The 15,463-nt window shown below is 37.1% G+C and overlaps 3 protein-coding genes across 3 annotated transcripts; 2 read left to right on the top strand and 1 right to left on the bottom strand.

Moving 5' to 3' along the window:
- Positions 1-1,196: 1,196 nt before the first annotated feature.
- On the bottom strand, positions 1,197-5,773 carry EloA (transcription elongation factor elongin A). The gene is made up of 7 exons (XM_023392315.2): positions 5,375-5,773; positions 3,045-4,664; positions 2,753-2,940; positions 2,572-2,663; positions 2,284-2,483; positions 1,851-2,193; positions 1,197-1,764 (listed from the first exon to the last, which is right to left on the bottom strand). The coding sequence occupies exons 1-7, from the start codon at positions 5,450-5,452 to the stop codon at positions 1,691-1,693; spliced, it is 2,595 nt and encodes an 864-aa protein (XP_023248083.2). The 5' UTR covers positions 5,453-5,773; the 3' UTR covers positions 1,197-1,690.
- A 3,175-nt stretch (positions 5,774-8,948) lies between these two features.
- LOC149373954 (low-density lipoprotein receptor-related protein 2-like) lies at positions 8,949-10,078 on the top strand. The gene is made up of 2 exons (XM_089595489.1): positions 8,949-9,497; positions 9,578-10,078. Exons 1-2 carry the CDS (start codon positions 8,973-8,975, stop codon positions 10,076-10,078), a joined length of 1,026 nt encoding a protein of 341 aa, XP_089451615.1. The 5' UTR covers positions 8,949-8,972.
- A 2,767-nt stretch (positions 10,079-12,845) lies between these two features.
- Positions 12,846-15,367, top strand: LOC149373953 (low-density lipoprotein receptor-related protein-like). The gene is made up of 6 exons (XM_089595488.1): positions 12,846-12,936; positions 13,018-13,439; positions 13,520-13,837; positions 13,919-14,191; positions 14,275-14,838; positions 14,927-15,367. Exons 1-6 carry the CDS (start codon positions 12,846-12,848, stop codon positions 15,365-15,367), a joined length of 2,109 nt encoding a protein of 702 aa, XP_089451614.1.
- Positions 15,368-15,463: the final 96 nt, after the last annotated feature.

Here is a 15,463-nt window from a genome sequence, read left to right as displayed (position 1 = left end):
CTCTATCATTTTTGAATGATTCGAGGCTTATTTATTAAAAAGTTTTCGTAACTTGAGTTTTTACATAAAATCAGATAGTTGGCAGTTTTCTTTCTCTGTAGTGAATTATTTATATTTATACCGATCTCTTGAAAGTTCAACAGTCGATCCGAAAAAATGAATGGGTTGTAAATTTAAACGATTTATGATCATCCTTATTTACCAGTGATGGTGTTTCAATTTAATCTGCATAATTTTACTTATAACAGAAATATTCTCGTATGGAGTGTTCAAATTCTTGTATGTATGGCTATTTTTAAATACAATAATTGCAATGTTTGGTAATTTAGAAATGGTTGTTTTAAATAGATTTTAATGTTGAAAAAGACCTATGAGAAGAAAGTTTTTAATTTTCTAGTCAGTAATTGTTTATTTGTTATTATTCAGCAGTTATACATCCTCGTGCAACTTTTTTTTTATAAATATTGAATGAATGTTTGAACTATAACTATGGGAATATTTCTATTTAAATGCAATGCGTACAAAAATTCATAAAATTTCGTTACAAACAAGTATTGAAACCACAATATTTGTAGAATGTACATACTTACATGTAGGAAAGCGTTTACATCGGAGCAAGTGGAAAAAATTTATTCAAAGGCTTCGCTGTGTTGCCGATTAATACGTATTACCCACTTTCGACTCGAAGTCATGTACAAAAAATAAGCTGGTAAGCATTACTGGCTTATTTCCTGTAAATAATCAAATATGGGAGAGTTGGTAGCCATAAGTAGGTTTTTCTTTGAGTTGTGTAATTTAAGCAGTAGATAATCATTTTCCTTGAGCTCTAAGGAAGTAACGATCAAAAAGTATTTTCATTTGAAATGTACAGTAATTTGTATGGAAGTCAATGTTTAATTGAGTCCCCGATTTTTTTGTTTTGATACTACAACTTTCATTTTTGTTAGTAGTTTACAAGATGTGGCTATTTCTTGTAAAATAATTAATTAAAAATTGGAAATTGATAAAAGAAATTTTGGTGACTCATCACATTTGACATTTGCGTAATGTTGAATTACAAAATAATACTATTATTTGTTCAATGACATAATTGTAAAAAATTCTTGTTGCAAACTGGACTTTGTAAGTCTAAAGAAGCAATAATTACTACAATTGTTAAAAAATGTAATAATGTATTTATTATTAAATTTTTCTTTTTTTTAAAAAATTAATAAAACACTTATGTTCTGATATTTTAAAACAATTTTGGTTTATTAAACATGTGTGTAACCTGTTACTTTTTGTCAAAATTAAAAAAAAATCATTGCAGTGGAGGAATATTAATAGATGCACAACTTCTATCAAACCTCAAATTTTCAAAACAAAAAGTAAAATTGTTCTTTCAGAGATGTTATACATGAGAACAGGAAGATTCAAAAATCACTCTGCATAAAATAATCAAGAAAAACACTCTCAATTACAAACAAAAGTAAAAGAAAAACAGTTACGATATTCTTTGCATGTATTCTACATTACATGTCTATTCATGAACAATATTTGACAAATATTTTTTTTTTTTTTTCGCGATTCTGTTTCTATCAACAATAAATTATTACAATAAGTAATAAAAAATACATATATAAATAGACTGGCTTCCGTCAAGCCAGCATTATTAATTTCCATTTGTTCTTGAGGTCAGTTAAATTCGTCACTATCGTTTGTAACGACCTTTTATCGCTTGCAGAGCCTTGGCCATCAACGGCGCCTTTGCTTTTTTAATGGGTGCTGCAGAAAATAGGCATTTAAATATTCAAAAGTTTCGGTAATAATTGGCCTTTTTTTTTTTAAAACCAAATTTCACATTAACTTACCAACATGCCTGACTCGAACGGGTGGCGGTGCTGACACGGAAATTCTTTCGACCGAGCTGCTGCTGCTACCACTGCTGCTGATGCTGCTGATGCTGCTGCTACAACTACTGACACCCAAACTGGACGCAGCAGCAATAATCAGCTTCTTCTTGAGATCGGAACTCTTAGGCGTCGAGTTAGCAGTGCCATACCGTGCTTGCTGGCGCAATACGTTTCGCGGAGGTTTGACCATGTGATCAATATAGGCAAGCTTTGTTGATCTGACAGGAGCCGAATTGTCGATAGACTGTTTTATGTTGGCAGTTAGAGCTTTCAGTTTTGCCTCTCGCTCGTCCAAACATCTCTGCAAACAAAAATAAAATGTTTAAAATCGTTTTCTCTTTTACCATCTGAGATGATCGAAAAAAAAAAAGAAAAAATACGACAAGCTTACGAGATACATCTCTCTCCATGTTTCCATTTCTTCTCTTTTTTTAGTTCTAAAATCTTTACCACAGTGGAATTGCCACAGCGAATCCGTGTCTTCCGTCAAATATGGATTGTGATGTTCGAGCATGAAAAGTTGTTCTGGCGATGCTCGTTCAAGTATAGGTTTTATTATATAATAAGGTACACCACCAGTGACCTCGAGAGCTACATAAAAAACTAGGATTATTTACAGCTCTTATGAATATTAAAGAAAAAAAAGAACCTGAAAGTAATATTTTTTTTAATTAATTACCATCTATATTTTCTATGAGAACGCGAATACACATCTCATGCAGAGTTGGCACAGTGGTGTAACCAGTTTTGTTACCAGAGAAAACTTTTGTCCTGCATAACGGACAAATTTATTAATAATCGCTAAGCATGATAGCACAGAAAATTGTATTTTTACTGTAGATGCACAAAAATATATTTACCTTTGATTTTTAGCGTATATTACTTGAGCCAACACTTGGTCTTCATCCAACATTCTTTGCATGTGATTGACTTGAGGTAACGGTCGGTAATGTGGGCTGGGTTCTGGTAAGGTGGATGCCAAATCAATTTCCTCTTTGATTTTACTTAGCGGCTCTAATGTAACATTGGACGATAAAAGAGGGAGAGACTGAAAGAGAAACACAAGAAAAATTAAATTTAATGACTTTAAAGTCATAACTTGCTTGTATCACCTACATGGTGTGTATTGCTTTTTCTATAGCACAATCATACCTCTGGACTGTGTGGAGGCTCTGGTTTTGTTTTGCTCGATGAAGATGATTTATTTTTCGAAGAAGAAGCAGTAGACCCGTGCGAACTCGAGCTTGATTCTATTTTTGAAGGCTTCTGTAAACTGGGAGAGGGACTGGGATTTTCTTTTTTTTTCTTTGACTTTGGAGGCATTGGACACATGCCTAGAGCATCACCAAAACTGGTACCTGAATTGCAATCGATCCCATCCTCATGTTCCACAGAAATCCTTTTTTCCTTCTTTTGCTCCTGTTTCTCCTCAGACTCTTTTGGTTTCTTGTGTTCCTTGTTATCTTTAAGTCCAGTCTTGCGTTCCTTCAATTCCTTTATTTCTTTACGTTCCTTATTATCTCCTGATTTGACCTTATCATCTTTACTGACTTTTTCATTGCTCTTTTCTTTCTCACTCTTTCGATCCTTGCCACTAGATTCTTTGTCTTTGCTGTGTTTACTTTTACTTTTGTCTTTATCTTTATTCTTAGAATAATCCTTACTGCTAGAGGAACTAAGAGATTTTTTCGATTTGGACGATTCTTTGCCGTTTTTCTCATCTTTTTCGCGCTCGTGCGATTTGGAGCTCGAACGCTTTTCGTCCCTCTTTGATTTATCGCTGGACTCTTTTGATTTGGATCTATGACTGGAACTGCTGTGATGTTTATCCTTCGATTTTGATTTATCACCGTGGCTGCTCGTGCCTTTCCGACTAGATTCCTTTCGCGATTCTTTGTAAAAAGATGTAGTTTTCTCCTCGTCCTCGACTTCCTCTTTCTCCTCGTCGTCTTCTTCATCAATCTTTTCTACATTTTCGTTTTCCTGTTCTGACTCCTGATCGTATATCATAAGATTATTCTTATCGCTCTCTTCTTCTTCCTCTTCACTGCTCGATTCTTTCAGCCTCTTTCGGTTACTATCGTCATCTTCATAATTCGAATAGTATTTCCTTTTTTTATTTTCTAAACATTTCTTATCCTTTATTGAAGACGTAGATGGAGATGAACCCGATTCACTTTTATTTTTAATTTTGTTTTTATTTGTACTTTGTTCTGACTCTTTAGACACTCTCGAGGATTCCTGCTTACTCCTAAATTCAGAATTGCTGCCATTTTTATCTTTGTGATTTGATTTCTTGTCTTTGTTTGATGAGTTCTTTGAAATATGCTTTGAACTAAGACTCGACGATTTGTTCTTATGTTTATCCTTAATCTCTTCCTTTTCATCAGAGATCGAAGCTAGAGTATCGTTTTTTAAGTAATCAAACGATTCATCGTTTATTTCAAGTTCACCAGGTGGTGAGAGTGCTATCAATTGTTCTGGCTCGTTTTTAATGTAATCACATGTATCTTGTGTAGCGGCGTTTTCCGGTTCGCTATCATTGTCTGGTGATTCGTAGCTTTCCGGAACATCCGGTACACAAGCTTCATCATCCTCTTCATTGCTTGACTTTGACACCATCTCCTTCCATTTGGCAACCAAAAGTCTAGCGGCATCGCCCACACCATACTCTATTTTACGTAAAGAGTTGACAGTGCGTCCAACTCCAGTTACCTCTAAATGCAATACTGTTACTGGTAACCTAGATAACTGCCCAATACAGTACAACAGCTGGAATGAATCATAAATGTATGTTCTTTTTTTGGAAACATAATAAAATTTATCAATTAAACAGGATAAATTGATATTGATAAATAAATAAAAGAATTGGAATCACGTTAAAGTTGATTCATAAATATTCATAAATTTATGCAAGCCTAATATCACGTATAAAGGAAAAGAGACAAAGTTTTAATAAACGATCATTGAAGGTATTTAATTTATCGTGGAAAGGTATCTGCTTATAGAAATTGTTTGTAAATTTTAACAAAGCCAAACTAACCATTGCTTAGCAAGATGTTACATTTTTTTTTTTTTTCCAACCAAATTATCGCTCAAGTACCAGTAATACTATGGAAGTTACACAAACAAGTAAACAGCTGGGTAATTCCAAATGGAAAATATACATTCGAAATGTATTATCCCAGTTAGGACGGTCATTTTCAGTTTGCTTACGCAAAAAGTAAAAAACAAAATCCGACCCCAGAGCGTGTGCATACCTACGGAGTTACAGGGAAAAATATTGTTGAACTTTGACTTGGAAAAGGACTTGGAATTTCGCGCGTTCGGAACCAAGATTAAACGACGAAATCAACAATCACGAGAGATTACTTAACTAAAAAAATGGATAAAGTGAGAACGTGCAAGGAGAACGCAAAACAGCAACCAAACGCCAAAGCTAAGATAAAATAAAAAAAATTTACGTATGGTACGAAACTCACCCTAGCCGAGTCATGGAGCGATCTTTCGACACTCCTCTGGTAGTGCCTAATCTTTTCCTCGACGAAATTCACGGACATATTCTACAGTTGCTGACGTCGACTCGGTTTTAACGAGTCGAATGTACTCTCGAAAGGAAACAGTAAAGTCCGCAACGACGACGGCTACGGAAACTCTTCGTTTCGCACTTCTATGATGCTCTGACCAGGTTTAACCTCATAAGTGTCCAGTCAAAGATGTTGCTGGTCTCGAGTTTTCAAGTACAATCGTATTGTTAATACTTGGACACTAATTTTTTCCCCTTACCATTCCCCTCTGGTTGAGTGCAAGTGCAATATCTGCTGGAAAATTTTGGAGTCAACACACTCGACACCCAGAATCTCTGCTCGATATACTCTCCCCTCAACAATTGAGAGTAAATCTGAGATGAAAATTTTAGGTTAGGTGTACCCGGAGCGCAGAGAGTCGATTAATCAATATTCGATATTCTCGATCGAGTTTAATCATAACTTGATTGGCGGAAAATTCGAAAATAAAATTTTCACTTACCACTAATAACCTTTTTGTAACTAATGGATTTCGTCAAATTTAACATATAGGTCGTATGCTAGATAATATTCATTCGTGAACAATCATTTGTCTCGTACATATGATATATGCATAAACGCACTTGTATTAGATAAATAAGTCTTTTTTTTTCCTGAAGTTGAAGCAGTTTTTCATTAACCCCTATCCACACCTTTTCGGATATTACTTACATTATGGATAGTAACACTAAGGAGGCTATTATTATTAATGTGTGAAACTATTTTTCAACTATTTTGACTAGATTCCGAAAGTAAAGGCATTTCTAAACTAAAATTCCATGTCACACTCCAAGTATAGAATAACGTGTGACTTCACATAATTATTAATATTTTACACATCATAATAATATTTATTTGATTATATGAATGAATTTCTCAGGATACGGTCATCACGTATACACGCAACAGAGGTTCAATTGTAAAATTCCACACATCATTGTACTTATCCGCAAGAAATAACTACTGGTAATTCAAAGTAATAATACATACGTATACTATTGTACTAACATTACTCAACTTTTCTTTCTAACGTGCAGAAGATAAATCTCGTTCTAGGATGACGTCACTTAGTGGTTTAACAATTGCAACATTATCACATTAAAACTGCGCATTTTATAGGTATACTTGACCCATTCGACGTCACTTCGTTGAAAGTAATCAAGTATCAAAAAATTAAGTATCTAATATTATCTTTCACCTGTTTACACGTAAACATCGGAAAACGTGTTGAAACAAAAATATATATTTACGTATTTTAGACTTCAATCAGTTCAATCATAGAAAGGGCGTATTGTTGTTCGGTTCCGTCATTTAAACTCAACGAGAGAGGGATGTAAGGAAAAAACACAAGGCGCGTTCGAACGTCTCCGTTCGTCACACCTGTACCGTGTTTTACAGAACTGGAAAAATATTTTTATTGATTATACGATCCATAAAATTTCCTGTAAATTTTTGGAACAAACGATTTAGGTTATTGATTAAGTTTTTCGACGTCTTGTTTGGCATAAAAAAAGATGACGTTACCTGTAAGTGCACAATGTTGGGCCAGATTTATAAAGCGTATTTGAAGTTGTTATTTCAAACTGGGAATATCCCAGATCTGCTGTTTATATGACATAAGCACAAGATGTACTTCACAAAGTTATAATTTACCTTCTAACGCTTTTATGATTTCACTAATGACTATCTTTTTTTTTCAACTAGATAACAAATTTCGTCACATATTAACATAGAAGAAGTAACTTTTTATTTTATGGCAACCAAATAAACTAACAGAAGTAAAAAAAATTTTGATTGTCAAAAAAAATATTATTTCATTATACCAAAGTAAGGTAAGTACCCCTACATGAGCAAACAATAAAACGAACATTTTGATTTCAGGGGCTATAAAAAAAAAGGTTGCAGCTATAAATATGCTGAAACTCGCTTAGATAAGATTAAAGAAAATAGGTATAGGCGAACTGAGCTATCATCTACTATAAAATCCCGGGTAAGAGCATAATAATTCGTGACTTTTGCGTCGATATTAGAGATGAGCGCATCAAAGTAAAAAAAAAGGACAGACTGATATTTTTAAAAATCGATATGTGGTTCATTCCCGGTTTCGGGGCTCTTCTGTGCCTCCTCGTCACCGTAGCCGGCGAGCAACAGGACATCACTCGTGATCAGACATGCAGTAAGTTTAATTCAACTGAGTAGTTTTTTTCTACAATAAATGACATCTTTACATATTTAAAATGAATTTGTCCACAAACAGCAAGCGATTCCCACCTCCTGTTAGCGGAAGGAGGAACAATTTGGAAGACGGACCTCGAGGGAGAAAAGCGCGAAGCTTTGATGAACTACAATAGCAGCATGAATCACGAATATATGTTTTACGATTACGTGAAAAAAACTATCTACTGGGCTGATCTTGAAGCGCGCCAGGTTTTATCATATTCCATTAACGATGGAGTATCCAAAATCGCAATACCGAAGCAAAAGAATACCTGGCAGCCGAAAAGCATTGCAGTTGATCCGATTAGTAATAAATTCTATGTAGCTGAGCAGTACTCCACTACTGTACAAATTTTTAATTCGACAGGGTTACAGACAATGATAGAAACTGGCTCCACAAAAGTTAATAAGGTCATCTTGGATCCATACAAAGGGTACCTTTTCATGCTCTACAATATCGAGGTAATTATTGTCATCTGCAGAACGAAAATACAAATAACTAAGGCATATTATATGATTCTCAGATTGTCAGAACTGATCTGGATGGCGAAAACCGTGTAGTGATCTACTCAGGGATTACCCCTTCTTTAGATGAAGTTGTGGAGATTATTATAAACAGTAATGATAATAAACTTAAAGAGTTTCTCAAGAATAAAAGAATCAAATATGATGTGGCTCTGGACATCGTAGAAGGACGCATCTACTGGTACAATTGGAAAGCGCAACTCATGAGCTCCGATTACGATGGCAAGGATGTGAAGATTCACTGCAAGGATTGTAATATTACTCCACGTTCAGTTGCAGTTGCCGGCGAGTACGTCTATTGGATTGGTTCCGAGGTAAAATATATGTATGTTAAATGTCTTGCATCGCAATATTAACCAACAGAACATGAATGTTTACGTAGAAAGTCATTAGAGAGAACGTAAATAACGCAAGCGATGTCCGGGTGTTACGGCTGAATATGAGTGACACTTCGATAATGATTGGAATGAACAGCAACTGTCAGGCCCACGAAATTATCAGCGACCCCTGCGAGGAATCAAAGTGCCAGGAATTATGTATTCGCTCCGGCGACGGTGGTCGGAAGCCCAGATGCGTTTGTCATAGTTTTGGATCCGAGTTGGCACCCGATGGCCTGACTTGCCGGCCGGCCCAGGAGTTCCTGATGTACGTCGAGGTAGGAATTTTATTTTCATTTTTTTTAGTTATCAAGAAAACAACACAAGCTACCTCCTAATGTTCCCCATAGAACGGAATTATTAAAACACTTCTTCTGAACAATACGAGCTCCTCTATGGGTCTAGCCGAGGGGTTCGTAACGACACAACATGTGTTGGAGTCACTTCTTGCATTGGACTATAATGCCAAAGACAACCAGCTCTTTTATACTAGTGGCTACAGAAAACTCTACCAGTTAAACCTGGAAGGAGAGAAAAAAGAGACCATCTTGAGCCCCGACCTGCTGAGCAGCAAAGCCGATCAATTAACCTATGATTGGATGACCGGGAATCTGTATTACTTCTCGCGCTACTACGCTGACGCGACAATCCTGAGCGTGACAAACGCGAGGAATCCTATTTACAGTAAAATTATCATGGAACAAGCGGAAGAAGGTTTTATTAAGACAGTGGTGGCGCATCCACGGCGGGGCTATCTATTCTACAACACATGGTTTATTTATTCACTCCGGAATACCATCACGAGAGTTGGGATGGATGGGTCCGAGTCAATGGTCGTGCTTGAAATGGAAAACACGAAAAAACTAACTGGCCCTGCTCTCGACTACGAGGAGGATAGGATGTACTGGAGCCAAATAGAGGTAATGCAGAAATTTAGATTATTGTTGATTGTAGCAGTTCTAAGAGATACGATCATTTATCGACTTGTTGAATTTTTTAGTTATCCGACGACTACGAGTTAAACTTTACATTCTACCACTCCGATCTGGACGGCTCGGACATCAAGAAAGTGCCAGTCACTCTACCAGAGAGCTTTGTCTACTCTAAATCGTTGGTCGTCCACGGGAAGTTTCTCTACATTCTCAGTTTGGATTACATCGTCAGAGTGGATAAGAAGACTGGTGCTGAAATGATCTATTTTGCGAGATCCTCACTTTTCTTTAACAACATTTTAAACATCTTCAGTCGTGATTTTCAAGCAAACGAAGGCGGCGGGCGTAGGCCATGCGCGAGTCTTGGCTGCGAAAAGCTTTGTCTTCTCGCTCCGAGTTCCAAGGGAATCGAAGGAGAATCGGAGGCCAAGTGCGCCTGTCCTTACGGCGAGAAGCTGAATGCAACGGATAATAAAAGCTGCATCAATAACAGTTTAGAGGAGCCACCTCTTGTACCCTGTGAGTCGGAGTACGAGTGCAACAGGAGTGTTGCTGATGTTGCTGTTTGAAGCGTCTTCCTATGTATTTTATACTCAAATGTTTTCATTCATTCTTCATATATTTGCACGCTGAAGCACGATGTACTTGCTCTGTAGTTTTGATGATGTAACAATTCATTTGTGTTTCACAGTAGTGTCAATAGTATACATAGTAACTGTTTCTAAATAAAGAATGGAAATAAACAATGTAATTCAACGTATTCAGACCAAGTGTAAAAAAATTTTCCCACCATACATATAAATTAACTCGTAAATATTATGTTATACCGTGATCTTACGTTACCACGATTTTATCAATTAATTGAAAAGTACAAGAGTTTTATTTTACCAACATATTTCTACTTGTACTTGTTAGATCGGTACCCGAATAGAAATGTGCCGTAGCTTGCCTGACTGCCTGTGCAGGTCCTGCACAGGCAAAATAGGCATTTTCTGCATATGTGAGTTCAGGTTGTGCACAGTTCCTGTACAGGTCCGGTGCTCTTGCCTGAACTGACATCAACTGTCTGCTACTATACAGTATAGTCTTAACCTTTTTTTCAATTAATCTAAAATGGAGCAAAACCATTATTCTCGACGAAAGACGCGAAATAAATATAGAATGCAAATTATTCGTAAAAGAAAAATTTCGGAAAAAAGAAAACCAAACGGATTTAACGGAAATAATAAAAAAAAAAGCTCAACTTACAGATAATATTAGTGAAAACTTAGCTGTACAGTTTGTTGAGCAAGAAATTCAGAGCGATACTTATTCGCAAGAAATTTTTAAAGAATTAAACACAACTAATGACGGTGTAAGAAAAAAAAAATCCATTAATGCCCGAGCAGGTCCTACGCAGGCAGCTCAGGCACCTGTCCAGGACCTGTTCAGTGCCTGAATTCAATTTCTGTTCGGGTAGCTTCATGCACTAGTAACGTAATAGACGAGTGTGTAAATTATTACCTCCCGTCTGGAGAAAATAGTGATCTTTACTGAAACATGATGACTGAGTCATAAAATGATGTCTATTTTTGGTACGTTTATCAAATTTTCAAGCCCGGACTACCGGGTGACGGAGGAGTTTGCCGGCCGATAGGGCGTTGACTTACACTACTTTTTTGGTCCTTTGACTACTAGACTATACGTAATGATATCTTGCAATTATGGACATTGTGGACCCCTTGTATACGCGATATTCATACCCACGTCTTCGCGCTTATGCTTCTCTGTACAGTCTGTACTGGTTTTTCCCGCACGAAAACAAAACTATTAGTATTGGAGGCTGTGTTGGAGACACCGGAGTACTTTATAAAGCGGGAATGATGCGGGTCCAATATTAATCCCACAGTTATATTACATTAACATTCTTGAAATGAGACCACGAATGCCCACCAAATATTATGAGATTTAAATGGGAATTCCATTCAATTCAAAAACGCTTTATCATGTCAAGGGCATTTCATCCGTATAAATACATGGCAGAAATTGACAAATTACATAAAATTCACATGCGCTGGTTTAAACATTTATACAAAAATTCGAATGAATGCGATATTTTGAACGAGATACAATAGAAGAATAGTATACCGGCCTACAGCAAATAACAAGATACTAAAAAAATAAGCCTTTATTGTCTATTGCAGTACATAGAGAACAAAATGAGATAAAATAAATACGCAAGGGAAGGTTATGTCACGAAACTGTTCGCTATGAAGGTTAAACAATTTAAATAAAAGCTGCAATAATTGGCACTTATTAACAATGAGACAATATATATAAACATATGGCCAATACACAAAGTGTAATGTTAAAATTAATTCATTAGTTCGTTAGCGTATAAGCAAAAGTAATTTACTATGTGCGTACTGCACACATCCAAGCAGAGCCTCGTGGGCAACACTAAAGTCGAATGTAAGAAGATTAAAACAAATGCTGCCAAGGAAGCGTGAGAAATTCGGTAAATAGATAAGGAAGCTGGCTGAACCGAGGCCAAGTTTTATTATGTAAACAGAGAGAGACTACGAGAAAGAAGAGAATATACACAAGACAGTGATCAACTGTTGTCAAATTTTTTGCATGGACATAACATTATTGTACGCCATGCCGTGCCCCACTGACCCAACGGAATTAATAGTGTTGTTGGATATTAAGTTCAATGCTATTTTGTTACCCGAAGACAATAAAAAAATCTCAAGAACAAGTGATTCCAGTATCTTGAGAAAGATTTATGACGTGTGTATCAGGAAATGTTATTTCAAATCAGAAAAGCGAAAAGGCTGTACTTTTTGGGAATATCCTGGATCTGCTGTTTACATTGCGTAGGCAAAAGTGACACAACACATGTATTATTTATTTTTTCTAACGCCTTAATGGATTGGCGTATTATTTTAAGTTTCTTCACTATGTAGGTCATTTATCATAAAAAAGTAAGCTTCTAATTTATTATTTCACAACGAAATACACCCACGGGAGATAAAAAAACTGTTTTTCACGAAAAAAAAAAAAAAAAAAGAATCTCTTGTTGAACCAAGACACGATAAAAAGTAATCGTATCAAAGGGAACAACATCATGTAAATCTTAATTGGGAAAGAAGGGATTAGGCTACGCATAAAAAAAGCGCTACCATAAGCGATAACAAGATTTGATAAGATAAACAAAATAATAGATACACGCAAACTGAACTACTATAAAAACCCGGGCGAGAGTATAATAATTCGTGACTTTTGCTTCGTTATTAGAGTCGAGCGCATCAAAGTAGAAAAAGGCACCTACTGAAATTTTAAATTTTCATCGGTATGTGGTTCATTTCCGGTTTCGGGGCTCTTCTGTGCCTCTTCGTCACCGTAGCCGGCGAGCAACAGGACATCACTCGTGATCACACATGCAGTAAGTTTAATTCAACTATGTAGTTTTTTTTCCACAATAAAAAAATCCTTACATATTTAAAATAAATTTGTCCACAAACAGCAAGCGATTCCCACCTCCTGTTAGCGCAAGGAGGAACCATTTGGAAAACGGACCTCGAGGGAGAAAAGCGCGAAGCTTTGATGAACTACAATAGCAGCATAAATCACGAATATATGTATTACGATTACGTGAAAAAAACTATCTACTGGGCTGATCTTGAAGCGCGCCAGGTTTTATCATATTCCATTAACGATGGAGTATCCAAAATCGCCATACCGAAGCAAAAGAATACCTGGCAGCCGAAAAGCATTGCAGTTGATCCGATTAGTAATAAATTCTATGTAGCTGAGCAGTACTCCACTACTGTACAAATCTTTGATTCGACAGGGTTGCTGACCATCATCAGGAACGGTACTACTAGTCTCCTTAAGACCTTCTTAGATCCATACAGCGGGTACCTTTTCATACTTGGCTACGATGAGGTACCTAACATTACATCTAGAACTAAGTTTCAATCACACAAGAAAATACGAATAACTAAGGCATATTAAATGATTCTCAGATTGTCAGAACTGATTTGGATGGTGAAAACCGTCTAGTGATCTACTCAGGGATCACCCCCTCTCATGAAGAACTTTGGTCGAAACCAGGTGACGACAACTTTCCAGGCGTAGGAGAAGAGTTTTTTAAATATAGAGTGACCAGATATGATATGTCTCTGGACCTAAAAAATAAACGTATCTACTGGTACAATTGGAGAGCGCAACTCATGAGCTCCGACTACGATGGCAAGGATATGAGGATGCATTGCAAAGATTGTAATGTTACTCCGCGATCAGTCATAGTTAAAAGCGAGTACGTCTATTGGATTGAAACCGAGGTATAATATATATTCTTGTACATGATCGGAAAATGAACATTACATCATAGAAAAAACAAAATTTCTAATGTATGTACACAGAAAGTCATTAGAGAGAACGTAAATAACGCAAGCGATGTCCGGGTGTTACGGCTGAATATGAGTGACACTTCGATAATTATTGGAATGAACAGCAATTGTCAGGCCCACGAAACTATCAGCGACCCCTGCGAAGAAGCCAAGTGCCAGGAATTATGTATTCGCTCCGGCGACGGTGGTCGAAAGCCCAGATGCGTTTGTCATAGTTTTGGATCCGAGTTGGCACCCGATGGCTTGACTTGCCAGCCAGCCCGGGAGTTCTTGGTATACATTCAGGTAGGAGTTTTCCTTTTTTGTTTTTTTTCTTTTTTTTTGTTTTAAAGAAAACAACATACGCTACCTTTCAATGTTTCCTGCAGAGCGGTGTCATTAGAACACATATCCTGAACAATACAACATCCTCTACGGGGTTAGCCGACGGATTTACAACGACTCAACTTTATAGGGACTCACTTCTTGCATTGGACTATAATGCCAAAGACAATCAGCTCTTTTATACTAGCGATTACAGCCAATTCTACCAGTTGAACCTGGAATGGGAGACAAAAGAGACTGATTTGCGCTCCGACGTGCTGAGCAACAGAGCCAATCAATTTACCTATGATTGGATGACCGGGAATCTGTATCACTCTTCGTTCCGAGACGCGACGATCCTAAACGTGACAAACGCGAAAAATCCTAATTACAGTACAATCATCATGAAACAAACGGGAGAAGGTGGTTTTATTAGGACAGTGGTGGCGCATCCACGGCGTGGCTATCTATTTTACGCCACACTATTTGATGAAATTCCTGCTACCATTACGAGACTCGCGATGGACGGATCTGAGTCAATGGTCATAGTTAAAGTGGATTACGTATATCAACTAACTGGCCCCACTCTCGACTACGAGGAGGACAGGATGTACTGGATCCAAGCAAGGGTAATATATGTCGTACCTTGACTTATTATCGTTAATTGTAGTACAGCCGTAAGAGATGCAGTTTTTTCTGACGTGTTAAATTTTCTAGGAATCCGATGACTTCACATGGAACGTGACGGTCTATCATTCCAAGCTTGACGGCTCTGACATCCAGGAAGTGCCATTGAGTCTACCAACACACGAAAGATTTTATGGTGACCCAAAATCGATTGTTATCTCTGGAAAGTTTCTCTACATTCTCAGTGGGGATCACATCGCTAAAGTGGATAAGAAGACTGGTGTCAGGATAGCCATCCTCGAGAGCACTTCATCACGCTTTGACAACATTTTAAACATCTTCAGTCGCGATTTTCAAGCAAACGAAGGCGGCGGTCGCAGGCCATGCGAGAGTTTTGGCTGCGAGAAGCTTTGTCTTCTCGCTCCGAGTTCCAAAGGAATCGAAGGAGAATCGGAGGCCAAGTGCGCCTGTCCTTACGGCGAGAAGATAAATGCCACGGACGGCAAGACCTGCGTCGATGTTGCTGTTTAACGCTTTTTAATTCTTTGTGCGCTTGTATTTCCATCCTCATGCGAACTGATTGTGAGCTACAGCACAATGTGTTTGCTCTACAATTATAATAAAAAT

The sequence above is a fragment of the Copidosoma floridanum genome, unplaced genomic scaffold (genome assembly GCF_036245765.1).
Source record: "Copidosoma floridanum isolate Cflo_tuat_1 unplaced genomic scaffold, Cflo_Japanese_pri ptg000025l, whole genome shotgun sequence".
NCBI lineage: Eukaryota > Metazoa > Arthropoda > Insecta > Hymenoptera > Encyrtidae > Copidosoma > Copidosoma floridanum.
The sequence above is the reverse complement of the archived record's forward strand: the minus strand, read 5'-3'. Positions and strand labels throughout refer to the sequence as shown.

Bases quoted from the DNA above. Each gene is read 5' to 3' on its own strand.
- LOC149373954 (XM_089595489.1), top strand. From the start codon at position 8,973: ATGGGTCTAGCCGAGGGGTTCGTAACGACACAACATGTGTTGGAGTCA. The intron at 9,498-9,577 runs GTAATGCAGAAA...TGAATTTTTTAG, and splicing joins TGTACTGGAGCCAAATAGAG to TTATCCGACGACTACGAGTT.
- LOC149373953 (XM_089595488.1), top strand. From the start codon at position 12,846: ATGTGGTTCATTTCCGGTTTCGGGGCTCTTCTGTGCCTCTTCGTCACC. The intron at 12,937-13,017 runs GTAAGTTTAATT...GTCCACAAACAG, and splicing joins CACTCGTGATCACACATGCA to CAAGCGATTCCCACCTCCTG. The intron at 14,839-14,926 runs GTAATATATGTC...TAAATTTTCTAG, and splicing joins TGTACTGGATCCAAGCAAGG to GAATCCGATGACTTCACATG.
- EloA (XM_023392315.2), bottom strand. From the start codon at position 5,452: ATGTCCGTGAATTTCGTCGAGGAAAAGATTAGGCACTACCAGAGGAGT. The intron at 4,665-5,374 runs GTGAGTTTCGTA...GATTCATTCCAG, and splicing joins CGCTCCATGACTCGGCTAGG to CTGTTGTACTGTATTGGGCA. The intron at 2,664-2,752 runs GTAAATATATTT...TCCGTTATGCAG, and splicing joins ATATACGCTAAAAATCAAAG to GACAAAAGTTTTCTCTGGTA.